Source organism: Molothrus aeneus, chromosome Z (genome assembly GCF_037042795.1).
Source record: "Molothrus aeneus isolate 106 chromosome Z, BPBGC_Maene_1.0, whole genome shotgun sequence".
Lineage (NCBI taxonomy): Eukaryota > Metazoa > Chordata > Aves > Passeriformes > Icteridae > Molothrus > Molothrus aeneus.
In genome coordinates, this window is record NC_089680.1 from 701,516 (window position 1) to 729,170 (window position 27,655).

General features: G+C 40.1%; 1 protein-coding gene across 7 annotated transcripts in view; it reads left to right on the forward strand.

Annotated features, from left to right (window-relative positions):
• DYM (dymeclin) overlaps positions 1–27,655 on the forward strand; it is a 210,578-nt gene that overhangs the window by 123,487 nt on the left and 59,436 nt on the right. For all 7 annotated transcript variants that reach the window (XM_066569260.1, XM_066569261.1, XM_066569265.1 and 4 more), the window contains one exon: positions 20,640–20,742. In XM_066569260.1, coding sequence (XP_066425357.1) covers positions 20,640–20,742 — 103 coding nt within the window. The remainder of the gene's footprint in view (positions 1–20,639; positions 20,743–27,655) is intronic.

Here is a 27,655-nt window from a genome sequence, read left to right on the forward strand (position 1 = left end):
TCTTTTTTTACGTGGTATGTGAGTCACTGGAATAACAAGGGCTCTGGATTTCCCTGGATTGGAATTTTTAAATGAGATTGGATGCTCTCCTAAAAGATATGTCCAAGTCCAGCCAAAGCTATTGGGCTTGAAGGAGGAAGTAACTGAGGGAATTCCTATGGCTTGTGCAGATGAGTGGATCAAAGTGGCTTCTTTTGGCAAAAAAAATGGAAGTTATAGGCAGATTGCCATGCAGGGTTTTGTTCATTTGTTTGCCTTATAGATTGCTTTAAAAGGATGCATTTTGATTTGGAATCTTCCCACTAAAAATTATGTCTTCTCAGGTTCCCCAGGTGATTTGACCCAAATAGTACAAAACAGAGCAGGTTGCCAAAACTCTACATTCTCATGTACAAAGAATGAAATTGAATGGGGAAAAATTACAAGAGTGAGGTTCTTTCTCTATAATAATCTTTATTCCTCCCACCCTGGTAAAAAATCTATCACAGGCATTTTCTAGATGCATTCTCGTGTGAAGCTAAAACACATTTCGATCAGTCAGAATTATTTTTAATTGGATGCTTATGAGCCCACATTCCCATGAGATGAAACTGGAACAAAATTACTTTCACACATTTCCATTGTAGCAGTATGTTCAGAGTCCGGGGGTTTTGCGTTCCTACGTAACGTCTGGCATTTAATCAGCATTGGGAGGGTGTCTTATTCTTTGGTAAGTATGTAAATAAGCTATTGTTTTGGGAGTAAAAGGAGAAAAATGCCATAGTTTGTCCAAAGAGTTCAGGAGAATGCTAACAAAATGCGTGTCAGTCTGAATGTACTGAAACAGCTTATAGGTGAAAGGAGAAAGAATTTATGCTCATCTCAGCCAGTTTTATCCTTAGACTAAAAAACCTTGCTGAGATCCAGCCCCTCTGTCTTTGCTAACCTCCCTGGATGCACCTCTCCAGCAGCTTCCTGAAGTCAGTGCCACTGGCAGCAGGGAGTGCCCTGCAGGTATTCTTCGCTTTCTGCTTCTAGGTGATGCACTCATGTCTGTTTTGATGTCCCAAACAGCATTGCATGAACTTTGACTAGTGAAAGCAGCTTAGTAAAATATTTAATTAATGCCTAAATATAGAAAATTATTCAGTTAGAAAATGACAAACATATGTTACTGATTCAAAACGTCTTCCAATTTCTCAAATTAAAGAAAGTATTGACAGCAGCTAGAGTTGTCACAATTGATAATTTTGATTAAGATGTTCCAGTCAGAATGCCTGAAGCATCAGAATGTATATATTTTTCCCCCTTTTAAGTAGGAGTATCTACATCTTGATATCAGTTGAGAACTAAATGTTTAAACCACATTCGTGGGTTTCCTGAGAGAGATCTGGGTGTCTACCCAGAGCTGGACAGTACTCTCAGTACTAAAATATGCAAAGAACTTTGCAAAGCTTTGAGCAACAAATGATTCACAAGAAGAACGGTGCAGCAAACATCTTTGCAGGTATCTCCTGGAGACAGAGATGGATGAGCTTAAGGGATTCAAATTGTGCATATGAATAGTGGTGATGAGTGAAATTTTAAATTTTGATCAAGGACTCTGAAGAGCAGAAGCAGCAAGAAATTAATCTTGTTAATGTAGAGGACAAGAGGTTTAAAGTTTTATGCTTTTAAGGTTGGATGCAAAGTGTCCCACTTCATAAAATATATAAAATTCTAGTTCAGCAGTTATTTTTAGTCAATAACCCCAACAATCAGCAGTGCAGTTAAAAATGAGAGAACCTCACAACATACTCATAGCTTCATAGGAGGATTTCACTTGAAATGTAATTTGGTTAGTGGGATGTTGTGCATAAGAAGGATATCTGAGTGGTCTGCTGATGTGGGGCTGGTACGTTAGTTTAAAAGTGATGAGTCCAGGAGATAACCCTTATATAGTGAAACCCAGGATGTTTTCCAGTAAGCCCAAATTGTCCCAAACCAGATGTTGTGATATGTGCTGCAGAGATGTTCTGCACAGGAGCCATAGGGGAGACCTGCTTAGTGAAAATACCTGAGAGTTTATATTCGTATAATTAACTGCAGCTGTAGATAGCATGAGTTTGGAAGCTTGGCTTATTTTGATTAAAAATTTTTTTTTTTAAATATTTGATTAGCAGTATAAGTGATTAGAGGCATCATCCTCATGGTTCTCCTTCTGAAGTAGTTTTGGGTAGTCTCCCAGCTGCCCAGCTGTTGAATCTAAATCAGTGATTCTCCATCAAAGGGGCAGGTGCCACCAGTGAGGGGTCATAAGCACATTACAACAGAGGCAGAGCCCCTGGGCTGCTGGGTCCTGCAGACCTGGCCTGGGTCCCCAAGTGGCTGGAACAGGATGGGGAGGAAAGGAGTAGGGAACACTGCTGACCTGCTTATTGAAGGTGTAACACCTGAAAAATTGGAAACGGGCATCCAGATCCATTCATACTGACCTCAGTGACCCAAACCATTCCAGATCTGCAGAATTAATAACACTGTAAGAACAACTCCTTATTTTAATTTCTGGCTTCTGTTGAGAACATCTGAAAACAACAACTGTTATGTCTTCTAAAATTTTGGTATCTCCCTTCCTCACCACAGCCTATTTGACCAAGAAATGCAGAGAGAGGCTTGGGGGGAAGATTTAGTCAGCTCTTTATTCCAATCCTCCAAAGGATTGATTTAAGTTGTGTAAGGAGTTTTTGGATCCTCACTCTGCAACAGGATGTAGGGGGTGAGAGCTGTGAGCTATTCTTAAGTGGTTTTGTTCTTTCGTGTTTGTAAGCTGAATTTATGAGAAAACATTGATGAGAATGCTCCCACTGCAGCAGCCACAGATCAGAAAAAGCAGTGGGAGAGGAAAATAAGAACAACCACAACTGGTTTCCAAAGATGACTAATCCTCCAGGCCCAGTGTAACCTCCAGGACAGTGATTAGCGTTTGGCTTTTCTTCTGCTGGAAAAGTTTTCTGGGGCGTCAGCCTAGCTGAAAACTGGTTCAATACAAATAACTAATGAAAGATTTTAAAGTTCCCATTTAATGTTCCTGCCTTGTGCACTTGGTTACGTGAAATACTTCTAGGTGCATGATGTGCAGTTTTACATTTTGCCTGTATTCTGTAGTTACCAGAATATTTTATAAATGAGGAAAATATAGTTTTATAGATAAGATATGGTAAGGTGCCTCTAACAGACCTGTTAGCAGTAGTGAGGTAGAGTTTTTGACTTCCAGTTGGTCAAAGTTCAGTGATTGCTTCTCAGTTTTGCAGAAGACTTTTTAAGGGAATTCAACATGGGTATTTTCCTTTTCACCAGAGTGAAAAAAATGCAAGTCCTTGCTTTTAGCGTGACATTCACTCGGCAAAAAATTAAAATTGGTGTTTATAAAAAGCTTCCAACCTAATAAATAAAATCCGATCTTTCCAATACTGCATTCTTGTAATTAATCAACAAGCCATCCTCTTGCTACTGCAGGATTTTACCCTGAAGTATGTTTTCTGTATTTCCCCGAGTGCTTTGTAGTACAGTTGTGGCTTTACAGGTTTCTACATTGACTTGGTATTCATTCCCAGCAGACAGTTTTCCTTGCATTTTGTTGTTTATTGAGTTGTGCTCAATGTTTGTGCTCTGTGATTTCAGGGAATCATTAAAGTGCCTGGTTAGGAAGCATCTTTGGAGATTTTCATGTCCAAGGGCAGGGTCACCAAGAGCTGTATGCCCAAGGCTACATCCAGTTGATGTTTAATATCTTCAAAGATGGTGACTCCACAAGCTCTCTGTGTAACTTGTGGTTTTTCTCTTACGGTTAAATGCAATTTCCTGTATTGCAATTTGGGCCCATTTCCTTTTGTCCTTTCTCTGGGCATCATTGTGTCTGCCTTAATCATCTCTAGATTTTCCCATCAGAATCACAGAATCATCTAGATTGGAAAAGACCTTTAGGTCATCAACTCCTACCTATGATCTAACACCACCTTGTCACCTATCAGATATTTGTATGTTCTGAGACCCCTGTGAGCCTTTTCTTCCCAGGCTAATCAGAGGCTTCTCAGCTTCTCTTTGCATGTGATACACTCCAGTCCCCTCATCATCTTTGTGGTGCTTTGCTGGACTTGCTGAGGTGTGTGCATGTCCCTGCTGCTTGGGAGCCCAGTGCTTCAGGTGAGGCTTCTCAGTGCTGAGCAGAGAGGGGGGATCACCTCTTCTTTGGGCTGGTGGTGCTGTGCCTCACCAGCCCAAGGTGCCCCGGGCTTTCTTTGCTATGAGGGTCAGTTGCAGGTGTACCTTCAATTCTGTGTTCCCCAGGAACATGGGGGCCTTTGCTGCAAAGCTGCTTTGTACGTGGTTGACCCTCAACACCCAGGATCTGGTACATCCCATCATAGCTTCACAAGATTTCTCTTGGAGTGTTTATCCAGCCTGTCCTAGCAACCCAACCATCATGTGCTTCAGCTTCTCCTCACAGTTCTGTATCACCTGCAAACTTGCCAAGGCTGCAGCCTGCCCCACCAGCTGGGGCATCAGTGGAGATGTCGGGAAACACTGGTCTCAGAATCCCAGAGTGGTTGGAAGTGATCTTTAAAGGCCATCTTGTTCCACCCCCTGCCATGGGCAGGGACATTTTCCACTGTCCCAGGCTGCTCCAAGCCCCATCCAGCCTGGCCTGGGACACTGCCAGGGATCCAGGGGCAGCCACAGCTGCTCTGGGCACCCTGGGCCAGGGCCTGCCCACCCTCCCAGCCAGCAATTCCTAATTGCCAAGAGCCCAAAATCTGTGCCTGCCCTCTGGCAGTGGGAGCCATTGCCTGGGTGCTGTCCCTGCAGGCCTTGTCCCCAGTCCCTGGGCAGCTCTGCTGGAGCCCCTGGAGGCCCTGGCAGGGGCTCTGAGGTGTCCCTGGAGCTTCTCTTGTGCAGCTCAACAGCCCCAGCTGTGCCAGGCTGGCTCCAGAGCAGAGGGGCTCCAGCCCTGGCAGCAGCCCCGTGGCCTCCTCCGGAATCACCACATGGAGTGCACCACTTCTGGCTAGGCTCCAGCTGGACTTTGTGCTGCTGACTGTATCTCTCTGACCCTTTTAGTTTAGCCAGGTTTCTGTCCACCTCCCTGCCCATTTATCTAGTCTCTACTTCATCACTCTGTTACAACTTGGCTTAATTGTAAAATACCATGATTATCTTGATTTTATCTTTGAAAGTCTTTATACTGTCTGTGCAGTTGTTCACATTTACAAATTGCTTCAGTATCCGGGATAGTTTTGGCATTGAATTAAGATTTCAGATTACACCACCAGGGTTGGGAAAACTCATCTGTGATCTATGCCAGCACTACTGAGGCACCTCCAGTGCTGGGGACAGCTCTGGGCCCTCAGGACAAGAGAGACCCTGAGGAGCTGGAGCGTGTCCAGGGCAGGGAATGGAGCTGGAAAGGGGCTGGAGCCCCAGGAGAGGCTGAGGGAGCTGGGCAGGGGCTGAGCCTGGAGCAAAGGAGGCTCAGGGGGGCCCTTGTGGCTCTGCACAGCTCCTGACAGGAGGGGACAGCCAGGGGGATCGGGCTGTGCTCCAGGGAACAGGGACAGGAGCAGAGGGAACGGCCTCAGGCTGGGCTAGGGCAGGCTCAGGTTGGACACCAGCAGGAATTTCCCCATGGAAAAGGAGGTCAGGGATTAGAAGGGGCTGCCCATGTAGTCCCCATTCCTGGAGGTGTCCAAGGAAGGCCTGGACATGGCACTCAATGCTCTGGGCTAGGTGACAAGGTTGGGCACAGCTTGGACTCTGTGATCTCTGAAGTTTTTTCCAACCTAAATGATTCTGTGGTTCTGTCACCTGGATAAATTGAAATTCAGAACAAGGTTTGTACATGCCTAGAAGGACTCTTACTGTGTCTCTTCTGAATATCCTATTGAGATGCAGTTTATGTTTGATCGTATGGCCTAGCATTTGTTTCCCAAGCAGGAGTGGAATTAGCATCCCAACCCATGGTAGTTGTACTTGGTTTTTGTACAGTATAGAAGATGAAATTTGTTAGTGTTTGCTTTATCATGATGAAGTCAGTTCCTGGAAATGTTGTCTTAACTTTGGGAAAAACAGAGAATGACCTGGAACATCACAGAAATGTGCCTTTTGAAAAAGTGTGTTTTGGGGAGGGCAATGTTTTGGAATTTAGGAGGATTTTTAGATTGATAGAGGCAGGAAGAATTACACAGCAGAATAAGATTTATACAACTGAGTGGGAGGTAAAGCTCAACCTCTTTCTCTGTGGGAAGGAGGTTAATTTCCAAATAAATTGAAGACAATGTAAATTTAATTACTGTGCAGCTCAAAGGACTGGGACTTAAAAGCTATCATGTTAGTTTTTAAGATGGAAAAATATTGCACAACTGCAAGAGTGCTGAAATAAATAATTAAATCAAATCTGTGTTACTTGTCCCACCAATCCTGAGACTTGAGAATGTCTGAAGGCAATAAAATAATCTCTCTGCAAAATGACAGGTTCGGCAGTGGGTAAGGTAATTTCAGATGACAGTGTATGTGGGAAATAATGACATATTTCCTACTGAAAAGTAATGAACAATAGCTTTAAAGCTTTATCTGAATAAAATCTGCTTTTTCTTAATAGGGGCTATTCATGCCCATGTGACATTTCTAGATCTCATTGGTATTGTCTGTAACACCTTTTTCACTGAAGAATAAAATTGAAAACATTGACAGGCAGACTAGAGTGGAGAAACAGGATTGCATTTCAGCTCTGTCAAGGTTTGATTGTGAAACTTGGGTAAGATGTGACTTTTGCTAGATATGGAAAATATTTTAATAAAAGATGAGGAGATGGTCCAAGCTGGGGATCCTTCAGGATGCTGACAAACCTTTTCCTGCTGTGAGCTGCGGTGATTTTGATCACACATGTTTGTTTGGGAGAACAGTGGTGGTGATGGAGACAAAAGCTGGGAGAATGCAGTACTCCAAACATTTTTCCTTCCTTAAAGGCTTCCAGATTATCCGTTCCAAGATTGTCATCTTCCTGCAATGATGAGTAGTTCAGAGCATTTCAAGCTGTAGTGTATTTCTAAATGCTTCTGTACATGCTGGAGACCATGGTATATTCTTGATACCTATATACTTTTCTCTGGAGATGTGTTTTAACCTTTCTAGGTCCTTGCTCTACATTTAATGGAATCATTTAGGCTGAAAAATCCCTCTAAAAGCATCAAGTCCACCCATTCCCCCAACACTGCCAAGGTCACCAAAGTTTTCACATTCACAAAGCTTTTAAATCCCTCCAGTGATGTTTCACAGGTTGTTTTCCCCCACCTTTTTTGTTTGTTTGTTTGTTTGGGTTTTGTTTGGTTGGTTTTTGTTCTGTTTATTTTTATATTTTTTCCTTATGAGCTATAGAACAAGGGAGAGAAAATCACTAAACACTGTGAATTTGGGATGTGATGTTAGGGAGGTCAACTTTACTGTTCATAATAAAGATACATGGAAAAGGGAGCAAGTTAAAGGCCCTGGCATTATCTCTCAGATATACATAGGAAAGGACATGGGTGTTGTTGAGAGGCTGGAGCTACCAAGAAGAGAGAAATAAAGAAAATACAGAGAAATGTTAAATAACAGGAGTTAAAAAAATGCTGTGGGCTGATTTCCCAGGATGTTGGCACAGCATTTACACTGAACTGGGCAAGGGCAGGCTGGGACTTCCTAAAGCCAAGTTAACCTCCGTGTAGGTCATTAACTGTAGCTTTTTCCATAGTGAATTGCACTCTTATGAAATGCTTCATTATCTCTTGTTTTGTTCAGCATTCACTGCAGTTGGGTTCTGACTCGATATTAACATCCCTTACAAAAAATTTAATATTCTTGATAAATGTTTTCTTTCAGTGATGCAGTATTTTTCAGGATGAAAATACCTATCTTTAATTTCCTATCTATTTTAACCTCAATTCTCCTTTGAAAAGTGGTTTATTTATGACAGGCTACCTTTTGCATGTTTGTTTCTAAGAACAGAAATTCACAGAAATGCTTCAAAGGGGATGATGTTGACATTAGAGTGAAGGATGTAAACATTTTTATTTGAGATACATATTTTTCAAGTACTGTGTTGTTACAGCGTGTGTTTAGGAACAGATAATAAACTTAATCTTGGTCTTGTATTGAAAAACACTTGACATATAATGTAACATTATTTGATGTTACATTATTTGTCATTATCCTGTGTTTTTATTGCATTTTTCCTTTTTTCAAATATTAGTATGCCTTCATGTACTTCTGAAAATGTTTAAGCATTTCATCTCTTGGAAAGTATATTGATCTGCACATCAGTGCTGTTTGCAGAGAGAAGTATTTCCAACAAATACCATGGGAGGAAGGTGTGGGTGTTTTATGTAGGTGCATACACTAGGTCAGAGGATCCCAGAGTGGTTTGGGTTGGAAGGGACTTTAAAGCTCATCTCATCTCATCCCCTGCCATGGGCAGGGACACCTTCCACTGTCCCAAGCTGCTCCAAGCCCCATCCAGCCTGGCCTGGGGCACTGCCAGGGATCCAGGGGCAGCCACAGCTGCTCTGGGCACCCTGGGCCAGGGCCTGCCCACCCTCCCAGCCAGCAATTCCTAATTGCCAAGAGCCCAAAATCTGTGCCTGCCCTCTGGCAGTGGGAGCCATTGCCTGGGTGCTGTCCCTGCAGGCCTTGTCCCCAGTCCCTGGGCAGCTCTGCTGGAGCCCCTGGAGGCCCTGGCAGGGGCTCTGAGGTGTCCCTGGAGCTTCTCTTGTGCAGCTCAGCAGCCCCAGCTGTGCCAGGCTGGCTCCAGAGCAGAGGGGCTCCAGCCCTGGCAGCAGCTCCGTGGCCTCCTCTGCACTGGCTGCAGCAGCTCCAGCTCCTTGTGCTGCTGGAGCCAGGGCTGGGGCAGCTCTGCAGGTGGGCTCTCACCTGAGCCCAGGGGCACAGGGGCAGGATCCCCCCTGCCCTGCTGCCCACGCTGGGGCTCAGCCCGGGGCAGGGGGGTTCAGGCTGGGGCAGGTCCAGCTCTCACCCACAGCACCCCCAGCTCCTTCTCCCAGGGCTGCTCCCTCTGCTCAGCCCCAGCCTGGGTTGATCCTGGGGTTGCCCTGAACCAGGTGCAGCTCCAGCACTTGGCCTTGTTAAACCTCAGATGTTTCCATGGGGCGCTGCTCGAGCCTGTCTGGATAATGTGATACCAGATATTGTAGTGTCAATTTTGAATTCATGATCAACTACCATACCTAAAATCCTCTTCTTTATTCCTTCAAAGGTATTTCATGCCTGGCATGATTTATTCAGGAAGGAATGCATGAGCAAAATTTGAAATTTGAAATTCTGTATGTACTGGTTTGAATACACATGTCTTGGAAATTGCAGTTTGTGTTCCAAGATTGAACATCCTGTGTGAAATTCCTGGTGAAGGTGTAGGGAGAATGATTAAGATTCAGCTCCAACTTCAGCTTTATAGTAGTCCAGCTCAAACTATGTAAATTTTTTATGTCTGGAAATTCAGTAAAATGAGATATTTGAGCCAAAATCACTAACATGATATGGATGGAGGTATTCCATTGAAGGAGGTGGTGATACACGAAATATATTATGCTTTCTGCATATTTTACAATAAAAATTGACTTCATCAATATTGGAATTTGACTCAAAGTTCGGGAAAGAATAGATAAAGGTTTTATGAAAAGTTTAATTCACCATCTTGGTTTCAAAAGTGAAACACAATCTTTAATTAAGTGATTGTTCATTGTGCTTTGTTTTGAATGTAGAGTTATTCACTGGTTTGGGGTTTTTTACATTGTCTTTATTCTTTGTGTGGCCTCAGGCACACTGAACACATGCCATCTAACTTTATCCAGAAGACAGAAAATGCTCATTTCCTTAATAACTGTTCTTTTTACAGCCCGTGATACTCATAAAAGTTCTCAGTGGTTCACAAGTGAAAATAGAAATTATTTATAAATACGGATTTTGGAAAAAAAAGATTGCTACCCACTATAAACAGTTATGGAAGTTATCCACAGATATAAATGTATTGTCTTGCATTTTTTCCTTTATGGGGCACTGAAAGTTTACAAATGGCCTTATTGTTATGCAAAAGGGAGTTCTTGCATCCAAAATTGTGTTTGGGAAAACATCTTAGCTGTGACACCTATGTCAGGTTTGAATTTTTGGTCATTTTTGTAGTGTCCTTAGCAATGACTTTATTGTGAAGTTGATTGGTCCAACTGATTTTCTTTATTTCTTAAAAAAAAAAAGGTTCCAGTATGTTAAAATTGCAGAGGTTTCATGTCAGTAGGATAACCAAACAGACTGAAGTGATGAGGGAGGGACAGCTAGAGGCTTTCCATGCCCACTAGCAGAATCACTGTGGAGGGAGAAAGAAGTGATCAGGAAGGACACCTGGCCAAAGACAAGGTCAGTCCATGAGGAAAGCAATAAACTCCTTCCTGTGGAATAAAAAAGGTCAAAGAGACCTTTAGGACAGGGACCGAGAGAAATGAGGGAGGAAGGAGACAAAGGCATAAGACAAAAATAGGATTCTCTGTCTGCAGCATATGATGGGTCCTCCTAGGGACTTGTTTCTTGTTCTGCTTCGACACCAAAATTCAAGTTTTATGAAGTTAGATCAAAGCCTGGAGAAGAGAGGGCTCCAGGGACACCTCAGAGCCCCTGCCAGGGCCTCCAGGGGCTCCAGCAGAGCTGCACAGGGACTGGGGACAAGGCCTGCAGGGACAGCACCCAGGCAATGGCTCCCACTGCCAGAGGGCAGGCACAGATTTTGGGCTCTTGGCAATTAGGAATTGCTGGCTGGGAGGGTGGGCAGGCCCTGGCCCAGGGTGCCCAGAGCAGCTGTGGCTGCCCCTGGATCCCTGGCAGTGTCCCAGGGCCAGGCTGGATGGGGCTTGGAGCAGCCTGGGACAGTGGAAGGTGTCCCTGCCCATGGCAGGGGGCTGGGGGTGGGATGAGCTTTAAGATCCCTTCCAACCCAAACATTCTATGACTCTGTGATATTTTTTCCAAGTTTCACAGGAGATTGCAATTAATTCATTGTAACTGTGCCAGGACACTAAACAGCCAAACCCTTGCTGAGCCCACGGGGCTGTGTAAGGACAGGGTGGTGCCAGAGGTGAGCGCCGTGAGGGCTCTGGGTACTGAACCAGGGCTCCAGACTCATGTTCTGCTTAAATCTTAGAACAAAGAGGGCTGTTAGCAACACCCATACCCTGTGACCTTCTGCAAGCAGAATGAGTCTGTTGTCTCCTAAAGTGGACCCAGATTCTTTCCTGTCAGAATGAGTTCAGAGGGCACAGCAATTCTCTTTCCAAGTGTAGAAAGCACCCAAATACGTACAAATAGACACAAATACATACAAATACATACAAATGTGCTTGCACAGCCAGTGTGTTTGAGCAGAGCTGTGCCAAATCCAAGCTGCTCAAAGCATAGGGATTTGGACCTTAGGTTGCACAACAGCCGTGTCTTTCTAATTTTCATGTTGTAATTTCTTTGTTAGGGTTTTGAGTGAGAGTTTTGCTCAGGATGCTTTCTCCAGCAATTTCCTCTGATTCTCACCCACAGAGTTTTGCCCTCATTCAAGGCAAATATCATCTCTCAGCAGCTATAAGATTATTGAATGAAGTGCAAGTAGATAAAAATGAAATATTGTGGGATCTGCCCATTTGATATTCATATAAAATAGTAACAGGACAAACACAGTGATCATTAAAAGGAATTACATGCATACCTTGAGACACCTGAAACAGATTTGAGGATTTTTAGCTCAGAATAAGCCTTATGTTTAATCTGAGCTTTGCAAATATATATTCTGTTTATACTGGACTGCACTGATTTTTCCTCCTTAGCTTTCAGCCTTTCAGAATTTAGTTTCCTGCTTGCCACTCTCTTGAAAAGTACAGGAGAGAGGTGGTGCTCAGCGAAGCACCACCCTGTCAAGTCAAAATCATCACATTCTGTAGGATTTTCATGCAGGAATTCAGTCCATGGTATATCACAGTCTGCTTATTGAGTTTCTATTTCAATACAAGCTAGAGTTAGGTCCTAGCCCACCTCTGCCCTGTTAGTGTGGAGTTACATACAGTTTGTGGAGTTACAAGGATGTTATTTGACATGCCAGACAAAAGGGGAGTAAAACGATCTGTACCAAGATACAGGGGAAGGAATTTACTGCTTTCTGTTCCTTTTACTTCTCTAGCAATGGGAGCATCCATTTCCCAACATTGGCTGGAAAGTGGCCATGAGATGCCGAACAATTTATGCCTTCAGTTGAAAAATACATTTCCTGGTCTCTGGAAATTAAACTCTTGGCTTATTTTGTAAATATTTACTTTTGTCTTGCCACATCAAATTCCTTTCTTCCATATTGTTTCTAGTGTCATTGTCTTTCTAACTCCATTTTGGCAGGAAATCCTGTTCGTTAATGCAAAGCCTCCCTTAATTGTTCTAAGTTGTTTCTGATTTTGCTTATAAACCTGCAAGTGTGTGGTGACTTCTTGTTTTTCTACTTAATACAACAATATTCTAAATAATAATGTTATCCTCTGTGAGGCAGAATTTGACATGGCTTTATAGCAGAAGACTTACAGATCTCTGCTCATATGTAAGTAGTGGCAGATAAAAGGGTACCCTAAAATTAATGAGATGTTTTGTCATGAAGATATCTTGAAGTATATAATTTATCAGGATCAAGTTTAGGATTGTAGAATTAAAAGAGTCGCCTTTTATGTTTGCTGTTTAACAGGGAGATGGGATAGAAATAATTTTCTTACCCAGGCTGCATTAAAACCATTTGTGATGCCAGAGAGGAGCTCAGGTGAATGACTTTTTACATGGGCAGATATCAACAAGACAGCTTAAAACAGAGGGCAGGTTCAGATTGGATATTAGGAAGAAATTCTTTATTTAAAAGCGGGGGGGTGAGGCCCTGGCCCAGGGTGCCCAGAGCAGCTGTGGCTGCCCTTGGATCCCTGGCAGTGTCCAAGGCTGGAGTGGGCTTGGAGCAACCTGGGATAGTGGAAGGTGTCCCTGCACATGGCAGGGGGTGGCCCTGGATGAGCTTTAAGATCTCTTTCAACCCAAATCACTCAGAGGTTCTATAGTTTGGGATTCACCCTGAAATAGCTGCCAGCTGTGGCACACAGCTGTTTCCAAGGGGACACAAACTTATATTTTTAAGAAGGCACAAGATAAGAAAAGCAGAAAAAGGTCTGATCATTGTCCAGCAAAATCAGAACATGGCAATGCCCTCCTCGTGTGAATGTTGTACTGTTTTGGGGTTCTTTTCATTCCCTGATCGCTTGAACCCTCTTTGTCCATCAGAGTGGCCCATGCTAACCATGCTATTTACATCCATATTTGTGGAGTCTGCACACTGTGAGTCTCTCGATTTCACCTAATCTCAGAAAGTAAGAACGCACTTTATATCCATCACAAGCCAGATGGACCTAATAGTAAATATAGCGAATCTTTATTCAGCAGAATTTAGTCATATTTCACTTTACAAGATTAGAAAGAAAGATATAAAGTGCATTCTTACTTTCTGTTTATTCTGTTATTTAATATTTTAATTGGTTAGATTCTGTTTCCTGGGATCCTAAATGTCTCCCAGGCTTTAGAGTTGGTCTCAAATAAATAAGAGCAGTACCCCTCTATGGAGTAAATGGCCCTGCAAAGGGCTTGGAGTTCTCCATGGCTATTGTCTCTCTTTATTTCTATTTATGTGCCATTGTAGCTTGGATAATTCAAATGCCTCAAGGGCTCTTTAGTAGACATGAGCACAGGGGACTTAGGGATTTTTCTCTGCATTTATTTGTACTAAATGGATTTTTCCCAGTGCTGGGTTGCTTAAGTGCTCACAGAGCACTTCTCCATTGCCCACAGACAGGCACTTGCTTACAACCTGTCCCACATACAGGTCTATGGGACAATGCATTTATTGTATTTCAAGGGGAGCAGTACAGTGCATTTATTTTGTTCTGATGTCTTGTATGACACTTCACAGACATTTATTCAACCAGATGAGCATTTCAGGTTGTTTGCTTGGAGACGTCTGTGCTGGGACATATCCATGTCTAGAGTTCTTGTGCCACAGCCACACTTTGTTTTGCTGTAATCCTTTTTAAAAATAGGTCAACCCAAGAAATGTTCCTTACATATACAGAAATAAAGGTATGGTTTTAACTTTTAGATATCACGTTTTGAAAATAAAATCTTTTTAGAGCTTTTTTCTAATATGATTGTCTCATTGTAAAATAATTTTTAATCGATTTTAATAAAATCATTTTAAAAGGAGTATTTTTAATGTAGCAAGGTTTTGATGTTTAGGGCTTTATACTTAAGTCTTTAAAATAGAGAACAATAGTACATTTTGCATGTATATAGGAAGAGTGAGAAAAAGCAGCACAGAGTATTGCTGAATTCTTTGAGAACATTCATCCTCAAATTTTTTGATCCATGGAACTGTTTTTTTTTCCATTACCAGATAATGGTTTGTGTTTGGGTGCTGTTCAGTTTGTTTGCAGCACTTCTGAACTAGGAGAGTGAGCAGAAAAAATTCAGAACATCTGAATTTCCAAACTTCAGATAAATTCTGTGGAGAGGTGCTTTGGTCCTCAAGTAGTTCTTCACTCAGCTTATATAGAATATTTCTAGATATTCAGATAAATGAAAATTCGCCTTTTGAAGCTCAGTAGTGATTTGAATTGTGAGAAATCCAATCCTTACCCCTTTTTGCTGTCATATAACATGATCTGACTTTCCTCTGCTAATGTCATCAGTTTGTTTCTATCCATGCCACTTTTTTCAGGCTTCCGTCTCTTTCTTTGTATCACACCATCAATCTAAGCTCATCTCATACCCTGGGTATTGAGATTGTCTTCTTTCCTCCCAGGTTTTTCTTCCCTCTTTGCCATTGCTTTGACAGTGCAAATAGGAATTTATTGCACCTTGAGCCAGGCTCCAACATCCTTTGTAAGGGTGCCCATGTAATGATAGTTAAGTTTCTAATAACTTTTTTTTTTTCTTTAAATTCTGGTATCTTGTAGAATACTATGTAAGCAAACTTCCTTTTGCCATTTGCATATTTTTGGTTTTTTGATCAAATCACTCTTCTCAAATCCATTGAATAAATGAGTTTTCAAGAATTTAATGGAGAAATATGTTTTCTGGTTTAGATCCTGTGCATTTTCATACAACTGTTTCAAAATCTTTCACGCAGGATGCCAGGGGCACTTGCTGCACAGCGCAACTTTACTGGATATAAAATCACAGAATTGTTTTGGTTGGAAAGGACATCTAAGTTTGAGCCCAACCCTGCTCCCCAGCACTGCCCAGCCCACCACTGCCCCATGTCCCCAGGTGCCACATCCACAGGGCTTTTAAACACCACCAGGGATGAAGACTCCACCACTGCTCTGGCAGTGGTGCTAGGGCTAGACAGCCCTTTCCATGAAGAAACTTCTTCTAATATCCAAACTAACTGCCCTGGCACAACCTGAGCCATTTCTGCTTGTCCTATCACTGTTATCTGGAATAAGAGACAGACACCCACCTGGCTTCAGCCCCTTTCCCAGTTCTGTTCCCTTCTCTGGACATGCTCCAGTGCCTCAATGTCTTTCTTGTCATGAAGGGCCATATTTTTGTTAAAACCAAAGACAGGTACTCTTTCAGCATTCAACTCTTTGTTGCATTATAGGCAGCTGTTTTTTCTTTGGTCATCCTTAGCTGCTGCTCCCAGGGTGAAAACCTTCATACTTAGGGAGCAGCTGGGATTGCTTGCTGCTGCATTAAGTCTCAGCAAGTTTATTTTGTGTCCAACTTCTCAAAAGGTAAAAAAAATTTAATTAAAATGCCTTTTCTCTTTACTTATCACTCCTGTAATGACTGTGCCATTTGCAAAGTTTAATTGTAGTATTTAATAGAATCACAGAATACCCTAAGCTGGAAGGGACCCCCCAGGATCCCCCAGCCCAGCTCCTGCCCTGCACAGACCCCCAGCAATCCCACCCTGGGCATCCCTGGCAGTGCTGTCCAAAGGCTCCTGGAGCTCTGGCAGCCTCGGGGCCGTGCCCATTCCCTGGGGAGCCTGGGCAGTGCCAGCACCCTCTGGGGAAGAGCCTTTCCCTGATATCCAACCTAAACCCTCCCTGGCACAACTTCAGGCCATTGACATTTCTTTACCCTTGATGTATATCGATATACGTCACTTTATATATTCTCTCTGTATATTGAAAGTATTTTGATGGCTTGATCAAGTGTTTATTAGCTTTTGTTATTTAGATGGCCTAAGAATGTATTCCTGTTTGGACCTATTAAGAATATTTTTCAGACTGTTGGGATAGATGACTGTCTCAGTTCATATAATGCATCCCATGTTAACTTTTATTATTAAACTGTATTAATTAAAAAAAATCTTACATGGAGCAAAGTCATATAAATGATTTGTAGAAGCCTGTTACAACACAGGTACTGTGCTTTATTTTTCTTACAGTCTCATTGAAAGACCATTGACAAGGTGTATTTTTTAGTGTTGGTGATATGCTCCTTAGAATGAGTTTGACAATCACTGTTCCAGTATTATGCTCAGGACAAACTGGCATGTTGTTGTTTTGGAGCATCCTATTCACTTCCTTAAAATAAAGTACATTGCTACCTTTCCTTCTCATTGTTCAAAGCTTTCAGAAAACATTTTGGCAAATTCTAACTTCAGATTTCCTTTCAACTTTTAATTTTAGTTCTCACATATTTTTTTCTAAATTTAGTTATAAAAGCTGCATTTTATACATTGGGGCTTTTTGATGTGAAAAGTGTACTTGATGAGCTTTTTCAAACTGATGTAAATCAGACTTTTTGAGGCAGTTGTTAAATGAGTTTCCATATTGGCTTTTTTTTTTTTTTCCTTTTGGGATCTATACGCTTTGTGGAGTTGACTTTTTGAAAGTGTTAAGTTCATATATTACCGGTTTGCATTTTATTGTGTGTGCAAATAGCACTTAATCAATTCACTGGTATTAGCAACCATTACTATTTAGTCTGTATTAATTTCTTTTATTTATTGAAGTTCAGCCCTGAGTTAAATTAAAACCTGCTGTGCAAAGGGAGGTAAGAAATCAATGTTGTTTTTAATTCCTTAAAAACAAACAACCACGGGACCTTGAGACTGTTGTTCAGCCTTTAGTCTTCCTTGTTGGCTGAGCTCATCGCTGCTGCGATTTGATGGTCTGTAACAGATCACATTATCCTAGAGTGGTGTGGGTTGCGAAGACCTTAGAGATCACACCGTGTGTGGTCAGGGGCACCTTCCACTAGACCAGGCTGCCCCAAGCCCTGTCCAGCCAGGCCTTGTACACTGCCAGGGACCTGGAGACTCCCAGCTGCACACAGCTTCTCTGGGCACCCCGTGTCAGGGACTCACCACCCTCACAGCCAGGAATTTCTCCTGATAATGCCAGCTGATGTGTCCTAATCTTCCTAACAGATGCCAGCTGTTACCTCATCTTGCTCTTATTCCAACTTGCTGTTTTGCTCACTATGCATTGGCCTGGATGTGCTTCTGTGAGGGAGAGAGGAGTTGAGATAAGGGGTACCAAGATGATTTAATTGTTCTGGACATAGCTCTTTATTGTTATGAAAAGTCCATAATGGGTGAGATTGAAGGGCTGTCAGGCTCTATAGCCTGCCTGACGGTTGATGGAGAAGAGTGGATGAAAGAGGACAAATATTCTGGTAGAAAAATCCATATTCTTGTCAGCCTGTGCATGCTGCCCTTAGTGACCACACAGTACATATATTTTTCTTTTTGATCTCAGCTTGGCTTTTAGTTGGGCAGAAATAGATGTGTGATGAAGACACATGAGGGAAATTTGGGAGACAGCCGCAGCTTCCACTTCTGGACCTTGTACCTTGTTGTGAGGAGGGGAACAACCTTGTTGTAAAGGATTTTTGCTTTTTAAAAATTGCATTATTCATGCCTTGAAAATCAAAATCAAGCTTAAAACCTTACAAACACTGGAGACATGGCTGCTGCAAAATAAAGCAACTCTTCTAGAATGCAGCATTTGTTGGTGATGAAAAGTATTTATGAGCTAAACTTCATAGAAATGCCTTTTGAGGGTTGTAACTAACCCTGTGCTGAGACTTTAAAAATTAGTCTGATATTTATCAAGGTGGTTTTCAGAGCTAGAGACAGAGGCACGATAATAAGTGAATGACTTGGAATTGAAGTTTTACACCAATTTAGGGGGCAACAGTGTTTCCTAGGAAGCTCCAAATCCATTCCTAATCACAATATCTGGCCTTGATTTAGTTTTTTTTTTTTTTTTCCTGTGTTTTGCTGTAGTGTTTTTGTGGGGGTGTTTGAGTTTGCAGTTCTATGCATTTTTATTATGAAAAATTTAGTATGAAAAATCCTGCCATATATCCCTGCCCTTGTGCTTACCTGAGAGATGGTCCTTAAGGAAGGATTACCAATGGATGGAGGAGAGAATTTTATTGAGTTTTTCTAACCTGGATATCTGTGTTATGGGCACTGGTCCCACAAAAAATTGTTCCAGCATGGTGTGAAGGACTTGAGCTTGTGGCTGGGAAGCAGAACTTTGCAAGGGGAAAGACAACAAAAGCCTCTTCACTGCTGCTCTTTAACTAGAAATCAGCCACCAAGATCTTTCTTATGCCATAAACTCTACTTATAATACACATAATTATTAAAAAAAAACGCCTTTAAGGAATATATAAGGAAATAATTTGTCCATTATTTTCCTTTCTGCTTTTTCCCAGCACTCTACATTTCTTTTGGAATAAATAAATTTACTTTTTGATATTCTGGTTCCATGCAGAGTACCACTGTATGTTCATTTTCCTCTTCATATGCATTGGACACATGCACTTTCAAAATCTTGATCCCTTTTCCTTGTTTATATTTAAAATTCCTTTAAAGCCAAAATGCTTTATGTGTTTTGGAGAAGAATCTACCAGCTGGAAATCTGCTTTATTCCAAATTCTTCCTCTTTGTGAAATTATCTTCTGGAGCAGACACCAGATTTTACCTGATTTTGCTGCATCCCGCCATAAGCATCTCCAGCTTGGTTTTAACTGATTATTTTGTCTCCACAGCACTAGATGGTGCTGATGACAGTATCTCTGAAATCTGAGTCTTCAAAGATACCCATGGTTGCAGAAGTAGTTTGTTACTGTTTGCTACCAAGGACCAGTTTGCAGATCCAGTTATTGATCTGAAAAAAAATTTCAGTCTGTGAGTGCAATAATAGAATATGGGAGAGGGAAAAAGGTGGAAAGCTACCAATATATCTTAATTTCCGTGTTGCTTCTTCCCCTTTTAGCATGGAATGTTCTAATGGTATTGACTAATAGCTGTGAGTTAGTGTAACTAATTCCTGGTGGCTGTGAGAAGTGTTGGAAAAGCCTTTTCCTGAGGCTCTTGACTAGCAGTGGGATGACAAGAGCTCATGACAAGCTAGCCATTCCACCCCCTAAAACACACACAGTCATCCTTGGAAAACCTGATAGGAGTCCTGTAATGCTCCAAAAAGAAGTAAAGAAGTCCAAATGATGTTTTTAAATGCAGAAAGCCTAAAAACATCTGACACCTAACAAGAGCAAATGGCCTCAGGTTGCACCAGAGTAGGTTTAGAATGGATATTAGGGAAAAATTCTCCACGGAAGGGGTTGTTGTTTCACAGGCTGCCCAGAGCACCGGTGGAGTCCCCGTCTCTGGAGGGATTTAAAAGCCACTATTTAAAAGTGGATGTGGCACTTGGGGACATGGGTCAGTGGTGGCCTTGGCAGTGCATGGGGGATGTTGGACTCGATGGTCTTAGAAGCTCTTCCAGTATGGGGATGTGTTCATCTATTAATTGATAGCCATGTTTGAGCTGTCCAGGGCTTTAGAGGAGTATCTGACTCCTTGCTGCTGCTGAGCATTACCTGATGGTCTTTGCCCACTGCTGCTACTTCCACAATTCTCCTTGTAAATCTGGTTACACCATCCTCTGTGAGTGTCATTGCCCTGCTTTTTTCCAGAATGCAAGAAAAATATGTTTATTTCTCTGTATGTGTATGGACCTCTGATTTAACAGATTATAAAGCTAAGGTAATCCTTTTTCAATTGACTTAGGCTAAAATAAATTTGAAAAATAATACGTACTAGTAAAATGCAATAACTCAGCCTCAAAATACACAAAGCTTTTATCATATACTCAGATTTCTCCTGTCTAAGCAATAGGTTATTAAAATGGATAATATATGAGATATTTAAGTATATATTACAATGTATTGCATGAGGTGCTGCACTTAAAAATTGCATTCTAGTGAACACAAACTATTTATGAACTAAAATTGTATGTATGCCATTCCTTCTGTGACAGTTTGACTTTTAAGAATTTACTAATGAACGGAAAATGTTCTTCAGAGCATATATTGTAAAGAATGTTTCTGATTCAAACTCTGCTGTTACTTACCCAGATGCTGAACAAATAAATAAAAAATACAACTGTGCATTACATTCTAAAAATTTTGTGTATATAATAAAACACTTTTCCTTTCTGAACAGTCTTAACTATTTCAGAACACTCTCATGAAGTTATTTTAATTTCTTTTTCCCCCAGTCTATTTTCTCTGTTGTCTAAAAAACACAACAAAGTGCTGGAGCAAGCCACGCAGTCCTTGAGAGGCTCCTTGGGTTCAAACGACTCTCCACTTCCTGATTATGTGAGTATCAAAATGAATGTTGTAATGGGTGCTTTGGAATTCAAGTCATACATCCCTAAATCTGCAAAGAATCCTCAGAGTGTGGCAGCTGAGCAACCACCGACATCAAAATACAGGAACCTGTATGAATGATGTCATGTCTGAAACGTCTCTAAAAAACAAGAATTACACTTAGAAATGGCAGAACAAAACCACAGCTATGCAGAGGGAAGAGACTTACTGTCAACTCATGCTTTTCAAGCCATTTGTAATTCAGAATATTTAAATCACACCATTGAAAATGGCCTTATTAAGAAGTGGGCTTTAGCATCCACAGAATCTTAAAATGCCTAAAAATTATTGAAAACAATTCCCAGTGAGCCTCTGAGGGAGTACTGGAGTCATGGGGTAAATTAGTATGTTCTGAATACATGGATACTTTGAGTTCCCTTCAGTTTGCTGAGCCAATGCCCACAAGTAGGCAACAATTTTGTATTTAATTGCACGGCTTGTTGGGAAATTTCTGCTTTGGGTGGAAGAAGGAGACGTCTTGAGAGGACTTGAATAATATCTTTGTGCTGCTGAAGTATCTTTGGTCTGTACTCATTTGAACCCTCACTGCAGTACTGTGTGCAGGAAAGAAAATCATCATTTGCTTGGGATTTTTGAGGATGAAAATGTATCAACTGTTTTATTTTCAGGACTAATGCATGGTCCAGAATATGCCTGCCTGTGACTTTGCATATTCTATTACTCTAGCATTAAATATAAAAATACCTAAAAAGATAATTTGATATAATAGTTTAATGACTTAAATAAGGAAACAGCATGATACACATTTCTGCAAAACACATAGGCACACACAGGCATGTGGTAACATACATATGAAGATGTATATTTTAAGATGTGTAAGAATACTTGCTTGAAAAAAAAAAAATAATGCTTGAAAAGTATTTTAGAGGTTTTCAACTTTTTAACTTGCTGGATGTAAACAATACTGCAGTTAAGGAAAGGCCCAGGGGGAAAAGCTTTCTGTATGAAGTTGTCCCCTTACGTTCAGAAACAGCTGAACAATGCAGCTGATAGAGCTGGGAAAGCTCCCTGGAGTACAGCCAAAATCCACTGATTTTTTTTTTTCCTTTTTACTGTTAGTATGATGTAGGGATGGAAGGGGAAAAGAGAGCCCTTGGAAAGATTGGTGTAGAGGAGAGTAAATTAAGTTCGTGGCCTGTATTTTGAAACAATAAGGTAAACTGTTAAGGCATGGCTTTCTGGTCCTTTCTTTTTCCTCTCCAAATTGCTCATGTTACAGCTCAGCCTGAAACTTAGGCAGTTGACTAAAAAAGTTGAGGCCAGATTTCATCACTTCAGCATATTCTGCTTCTGAAAACCTGTGTTTATATTATGTGTAAGAACAACGAGGGGTGCAGGAGTGGAGGGGACTAAAATGTCAGAAGTCCTGGAGCACGTTTTACCTCTGTATCCCAGTGTGGAGCTAAGGAAAAGGGTGATTCCAATATTGTGTGCTCTGCGCAGGTTTGTTTGTTGAGAGGTGGAGGTTTGCCTAATAAGCAGTTCTCTTGCCAGGTTCTGTTCGGACCAAATATGTATTTTAAAAATGCCTTTTTCACCGTTTTTTCATTCACTTTAATTTAGAAATTATTCATTTTCTTACTGTGCTCTGTAATCCAAATGGGAATTTGCATGGAATCCGAATCCAAGGGTTAAATCACATAAAAGTATTCTAGGTGCTGTTTAAGATGTTGCCTTAAATTCTGTGTGTTTGAACCATAGTACTCTGTATATTCTAGTAAGTTTTTTGCCCAATACACAGTCCCTAAGCTTATACTCACTGATGGCTGTAGGAATATACTGAGTTCTACCTTTACATGTTTATTAATGTTCTTTTTGTGAGTTATCTGCTGCAGTCTGCCATCAGGCTGTGGTGTAACAGTAGAGCTGGGAACTGGAGTAAGGAACTGACCCCATTGGCCTTGATATTGTTCTTGCTGGGGTTTTTCTGGTTTTTAAAAAAGAAAAGAGCAACTTGTTTCATTTATTGAGGCTGGACCAGTATCCTGGTCCTTTCCTGATAAACTCTTGTCAGTGTGGTGGATTCAGGAGCAGGATGGAGAAGGCAGCAGGACAGAGACAACCAACCCCTGTTGTTATTGCCTCAAAGAAACAATTCTTTGTTAAGACTATTATTCATTGTTGGATACAATCCTTTGTTAGACTATTATTCATTGTTTTTGTAGCAGCATTGACCTGTTTTGAAATACTACATATAATCCAATTGGAAATGGGAAGAGTCCACTTAAGTTTATCTTTCTTACTTTCTTGCATTCAATGAAAGCATGTTTTCCAATGTTTTTAGCAAACAAGAAAACTGGTAATAGAATAATTGAGAATTTTGCTTCTTTCAGTTCAAATCAAGACACATTACTTAAGTAAACATATCAATGATTTTCTTAGTAATTTGATTACAGCCTAATGTAATTTATCAAATCAGAGGTACTTAACAGCATAACTAGAGACATGCTAACTTCTCTTGGGAAGTAACACGTCAGATGTGTTGTTGGAGCTACCATCTACACCAAAAATTTCTTTTCAAGGATTTCATAGTATTCTTTATGATTTTTGAGTGCTTTCACTGCTTTTTAAACTACAGCTGGTAACAAGAGTTCTCCTTAACTCTTTCTATGGAGAAGAGAGTAAATTTTGATTTTTGGCAAGTTCATGTCATTTTCTTGCTGATGTGAGAAAAAAATAGTTTCCTTAATGCAAAAATTGAGGAAATAAAAAATTAAATGTAGATATAGTATTAGATTCAAGTAGTTTGGCAGACGACATCACTTGAGTTTTACCTCCTGAATTTTGGGTTTAAAAAAATTTGTTCTAGCCAGATGAAGCTTAAATGTGTTAGGAAAAATTCTAAAAATAACCCCACTTAGTGGCAATATATTCAATTATTTAGTACACAGCATTATAATTTAAACAGCACATCAGTGGTGGATGAAATTTGGGATAAAAACCTTGTAGAATAATATCAAACTTTTCATATTAATAGATACATTAACCAATATATGGAGAGCCATTCTTTAATCCTCTGTCCAAAATCTGTTGGATTTTGGGTTATTTAGCATAGAATGAAAGCATGTTGGCAACTCAAAGGGAAAAATGTAAAAAACACAAATGTAGTGAGCTTTGTGTGTGCATGTATATGTATAAAAATATATGTTTTGATGTGTAGTTATATATATAAAGTCTGCAGTAGCAAAGCCTGGTAGTGCTGGAGACTTCCCAATCAGAGCTGACTTTTCATGACTCCTTCCCAATCCAGTAAATTTACCCAGTCTGCAAAGCTGGCTTTCATGGAGGGCTGGAATTCTGCAAATGTTGATGAGTTTTTCTCTCATCTTGATAACCAGAATTAAACTTCGCATCTGGATGATGAGATTTCTGTATTATTTTCTTTTCCCCCTCAGTTTGTGCTCCATAATGGGCTAAATGAATTCCAATATTTAGATTCTTCTTTGATTTTTCCCTGATTTATATGGTAAATAGAAAGCAGCTGTCTGTTTAACCATCTAACTCTTGAAACTCCTAGGCCCCTCGAGCGTCATCTGGAAGTAATGTAGCTTGTAAAACAAAGCTAAGAAGAAAAAGCAATGTTTGTTTTATGTGGGATGAATGACTTCAGTTGGGGTCCCTCTAATTCGGCCATTATGGGGGTTATTAAAAAGCAGTATTACAAAAGTGGTTTCAACGAAAAAGAAATTTGGGGGGGGGTGGGAGCTTATATCTTGTTATTACATTTGATTATATTCAAACCTCCAAGTACTTCATAAATAGTCCTTCATTTGAGTTTCCCCAAGGGAGAACCAGCCCAGTCTCCCCCCTGTACATCAAGAGATGTAAAAAGGTTCCCTTGCATCATTTACTTCCTAGGAAAAAAATGCCTTTTATAATTAAGAGCTCCATATTTATCTTAGAAACTTGAAATTGCTAAAGAGTAGGTAAAATCAGGTGCATGAATGGCAGTATTTGCTGTCTTTTAAACATAATGGAACAGATCTAGAATCTATTAATGTTCTAGATTCAGTTACATGCAGAGAAGTTAATTTTTAATCCAGTATGAAAAAAACAAGTATTTTATTCACTAATGATGTGAACAATTTGGCCTTTAAATAAATGTTGTGATGTTTAGGGGATTAGAAGGAGATGATCTGTAAGCCTTTCCAGCCCAAATCATTCTAGGATTATATGATTCTATGAATCATAGAGCCATTTGGAGTGTAAAAGACCTCTAGGTTCATCAGGTCCTATAATATTTTCTGTGCTTGCATATCTAATATGAGTTATCCTGCAGCTCTGTCTGATTTTTTTAATTATCTAAAGAGCAGTTTAAGGCAGAGCTCTGCCATCACGTAGAAGTGTTCTCCTATAAACGTGTGCTATCACGAAGAAATGGGAAGTCTTCCCCACAATTATCTGATGACTCCAGAAATGATGCAGAAATGAAATTAAACCTACTTCCAAATAAACTGGTCGGCTGTAAGAGTTAGTGTGATGCAATTAACATTGTTCAGCTGGTAGTCTGTGAAGTACTGCTCGGTGGTAACTGCTAAGAACTCACAAAATATGTAGAACTGGATACACTGCTGGCAGAATGGGAAACTTTTGCCAAATTAAATCAAGATTGCTAACTGAGATATGTCCATATTTGTCAAATACTGGAGTGAGGAAAAAAAACTAAGGTAGTTCTTGGTTTTTGGTTTTTATGGGTTTGTTTTTTTTTTGTCATAATCTTTCTTTAAAATTCAGAAACCACCTATTTACCACCCAAAGCACTGCCTAGGTCTCTTCAGTGTTTTTATTGTCTCTATTTTCTTCCATTTCAAAATGGCATCAGGAAACCCAGTAAGATTTTTTTTTAATAGCTTAGTCATGCATAATTAGTAGTATAAAAAACTTCATTTTTGTGTGTGAATTTTTAGTTTCTCATGTTGTCTAGAGGAATAAACTTAAAATGTGATTATACAAGATAATTTTTATTAGGGTGTTGTTTAATGAAAGCATATGGTAAAGCAATATAGTACTGGGTGGGTTTTGAATAGTATGTGGCTTCTAGCTGTTCAAGTTGCACTTAATAGGAGAGTCACCTTGTTTTGCAGTATAACACCTTCCTTTTGATTACTCTGACTTGATGGCTGATGAAGTAACGTTTTCAATATCAGGTTATTCTTGGGTTTGCCTGTCTCCAGTATTGAGCAGAGGGCCTAAAAATACTTTTTCTAAATATTAGTCATACCCTCCTTCAGATGAATTATATTTTATAGAATATTACTCCTACCTAATCCCCCTATTTTTATATCACCAAAAAATAGCTATTTCAGAATAGACTGAAATAACCAACCTAACCCAAATCTAAAGCAAGCTTTTCTATTGAGTAATAGCTGAATTCTGCAGTTCTGTCTGAATTCTTAATCAGTTCTTTCCTTTAAATGAATTGAAACTTTCATAAGAAAATGCTGCATAAATTATCCTTAAACAGAAGAACTATCCAAAAATCCTGTGAAAAAAGATGTTGGTGAAGTTCAGTCTCTTTAAACTTCTGTGTATTACTATGAAGTACTAATAGTTATTTGCAGCTGGCTTTTGCATTATTATGTCTTTACAAATACATTGCTTGTGATTGAAAGATTTTTACATTACATATATTGAAGAACATCAAGATGATGTTCCTCAATAGGATGTTGGTCTTTCATCACCCAGGACTTCCACAAAAGTGCCATTGGTGTCTGGTATTTGTGTTAGACAGATGGTTTTAAGCTTTATTTCACTTAGAAATTCTCATTATTTTGGCAAATAGGGATGAAAATTCATTTGGTGTGAAAGAACATTTACTGTGGCAGTAGCATCTTATAATCATCTGATTGAAGATCTTTCATTCTTCAGGTTTATGAGAAAGGAAAACAAATAGGTGGAAGAACACCTGCTAAATTTCAAAACCCCTTGTTCTGCTTGTTAGAAACATTTGAAATAAACCAAACATGATAATAATTTTTTACTTTTTCATCTTTAATAGTTGTAGAGCTTTAGGACATTGTCATTGTTTTGCAGTAATGGGTATAAATTATGGCATTTGTTCAAAATCTGCATCAAACCCCATGTTTTTTGAGAAGACTGCTTAAATGAGTGTTCTTAAAAGAAAAGATTATTAAACTGAAGAAATTGTAAGAGCTTGTCTTATAAAAGGATGAGATCTTGGGGTTCCTTTGCACCTCCATAAGTTAAACAGGAGAACTTTGTATGCTGATTTTTCTCCTGCACAGCTAATTGGGTTGCATTTGAGAGAACTGGAAGCCTGGGAATGCTGGTATTTTAGAAGGGTCTTAGGTATAGCTGTAGATAGAAAATTTGATACATTATTAAGATAAAGCCCTCATAGGCCTCTCTATAAAACTGTTTATTACTGCCATGTTAACCAACATTTGTTTTATTTACACTAATGGCAAATATTGGAGTGTTTGGATGAAAAAAAGAGCAGTACTGATCCCCAAAGCACCCTTCTTTGATGATTTGGTCATTAGATGCTTTTCCTGCTGCCTCTTTCACATGAGTGGTTTGTTCAGGGTTTCTCAGAAACCAATTATTCACCTGGATGGTTCATCTTGGTCAGACGTCCACAGACAAACAGAACAATCTAATGCAGTAGCTCTCCAAAGAGTAGGATTTATTTTTATAACAGCAATCTATTTCAACAATGCATTAAAACAATTTTCTGGTGTTCCTAACGCAAGGTTTTGATTGAAAAATGTAGTGCTTAAAAACCATAAGTATGTGACCATATGTTATAAACATCCCAGTAATTGTTTTTTTAAACATGCAGCCGTATAAAGTAGAGGAAATGGACGAGGAAGAAAGTATG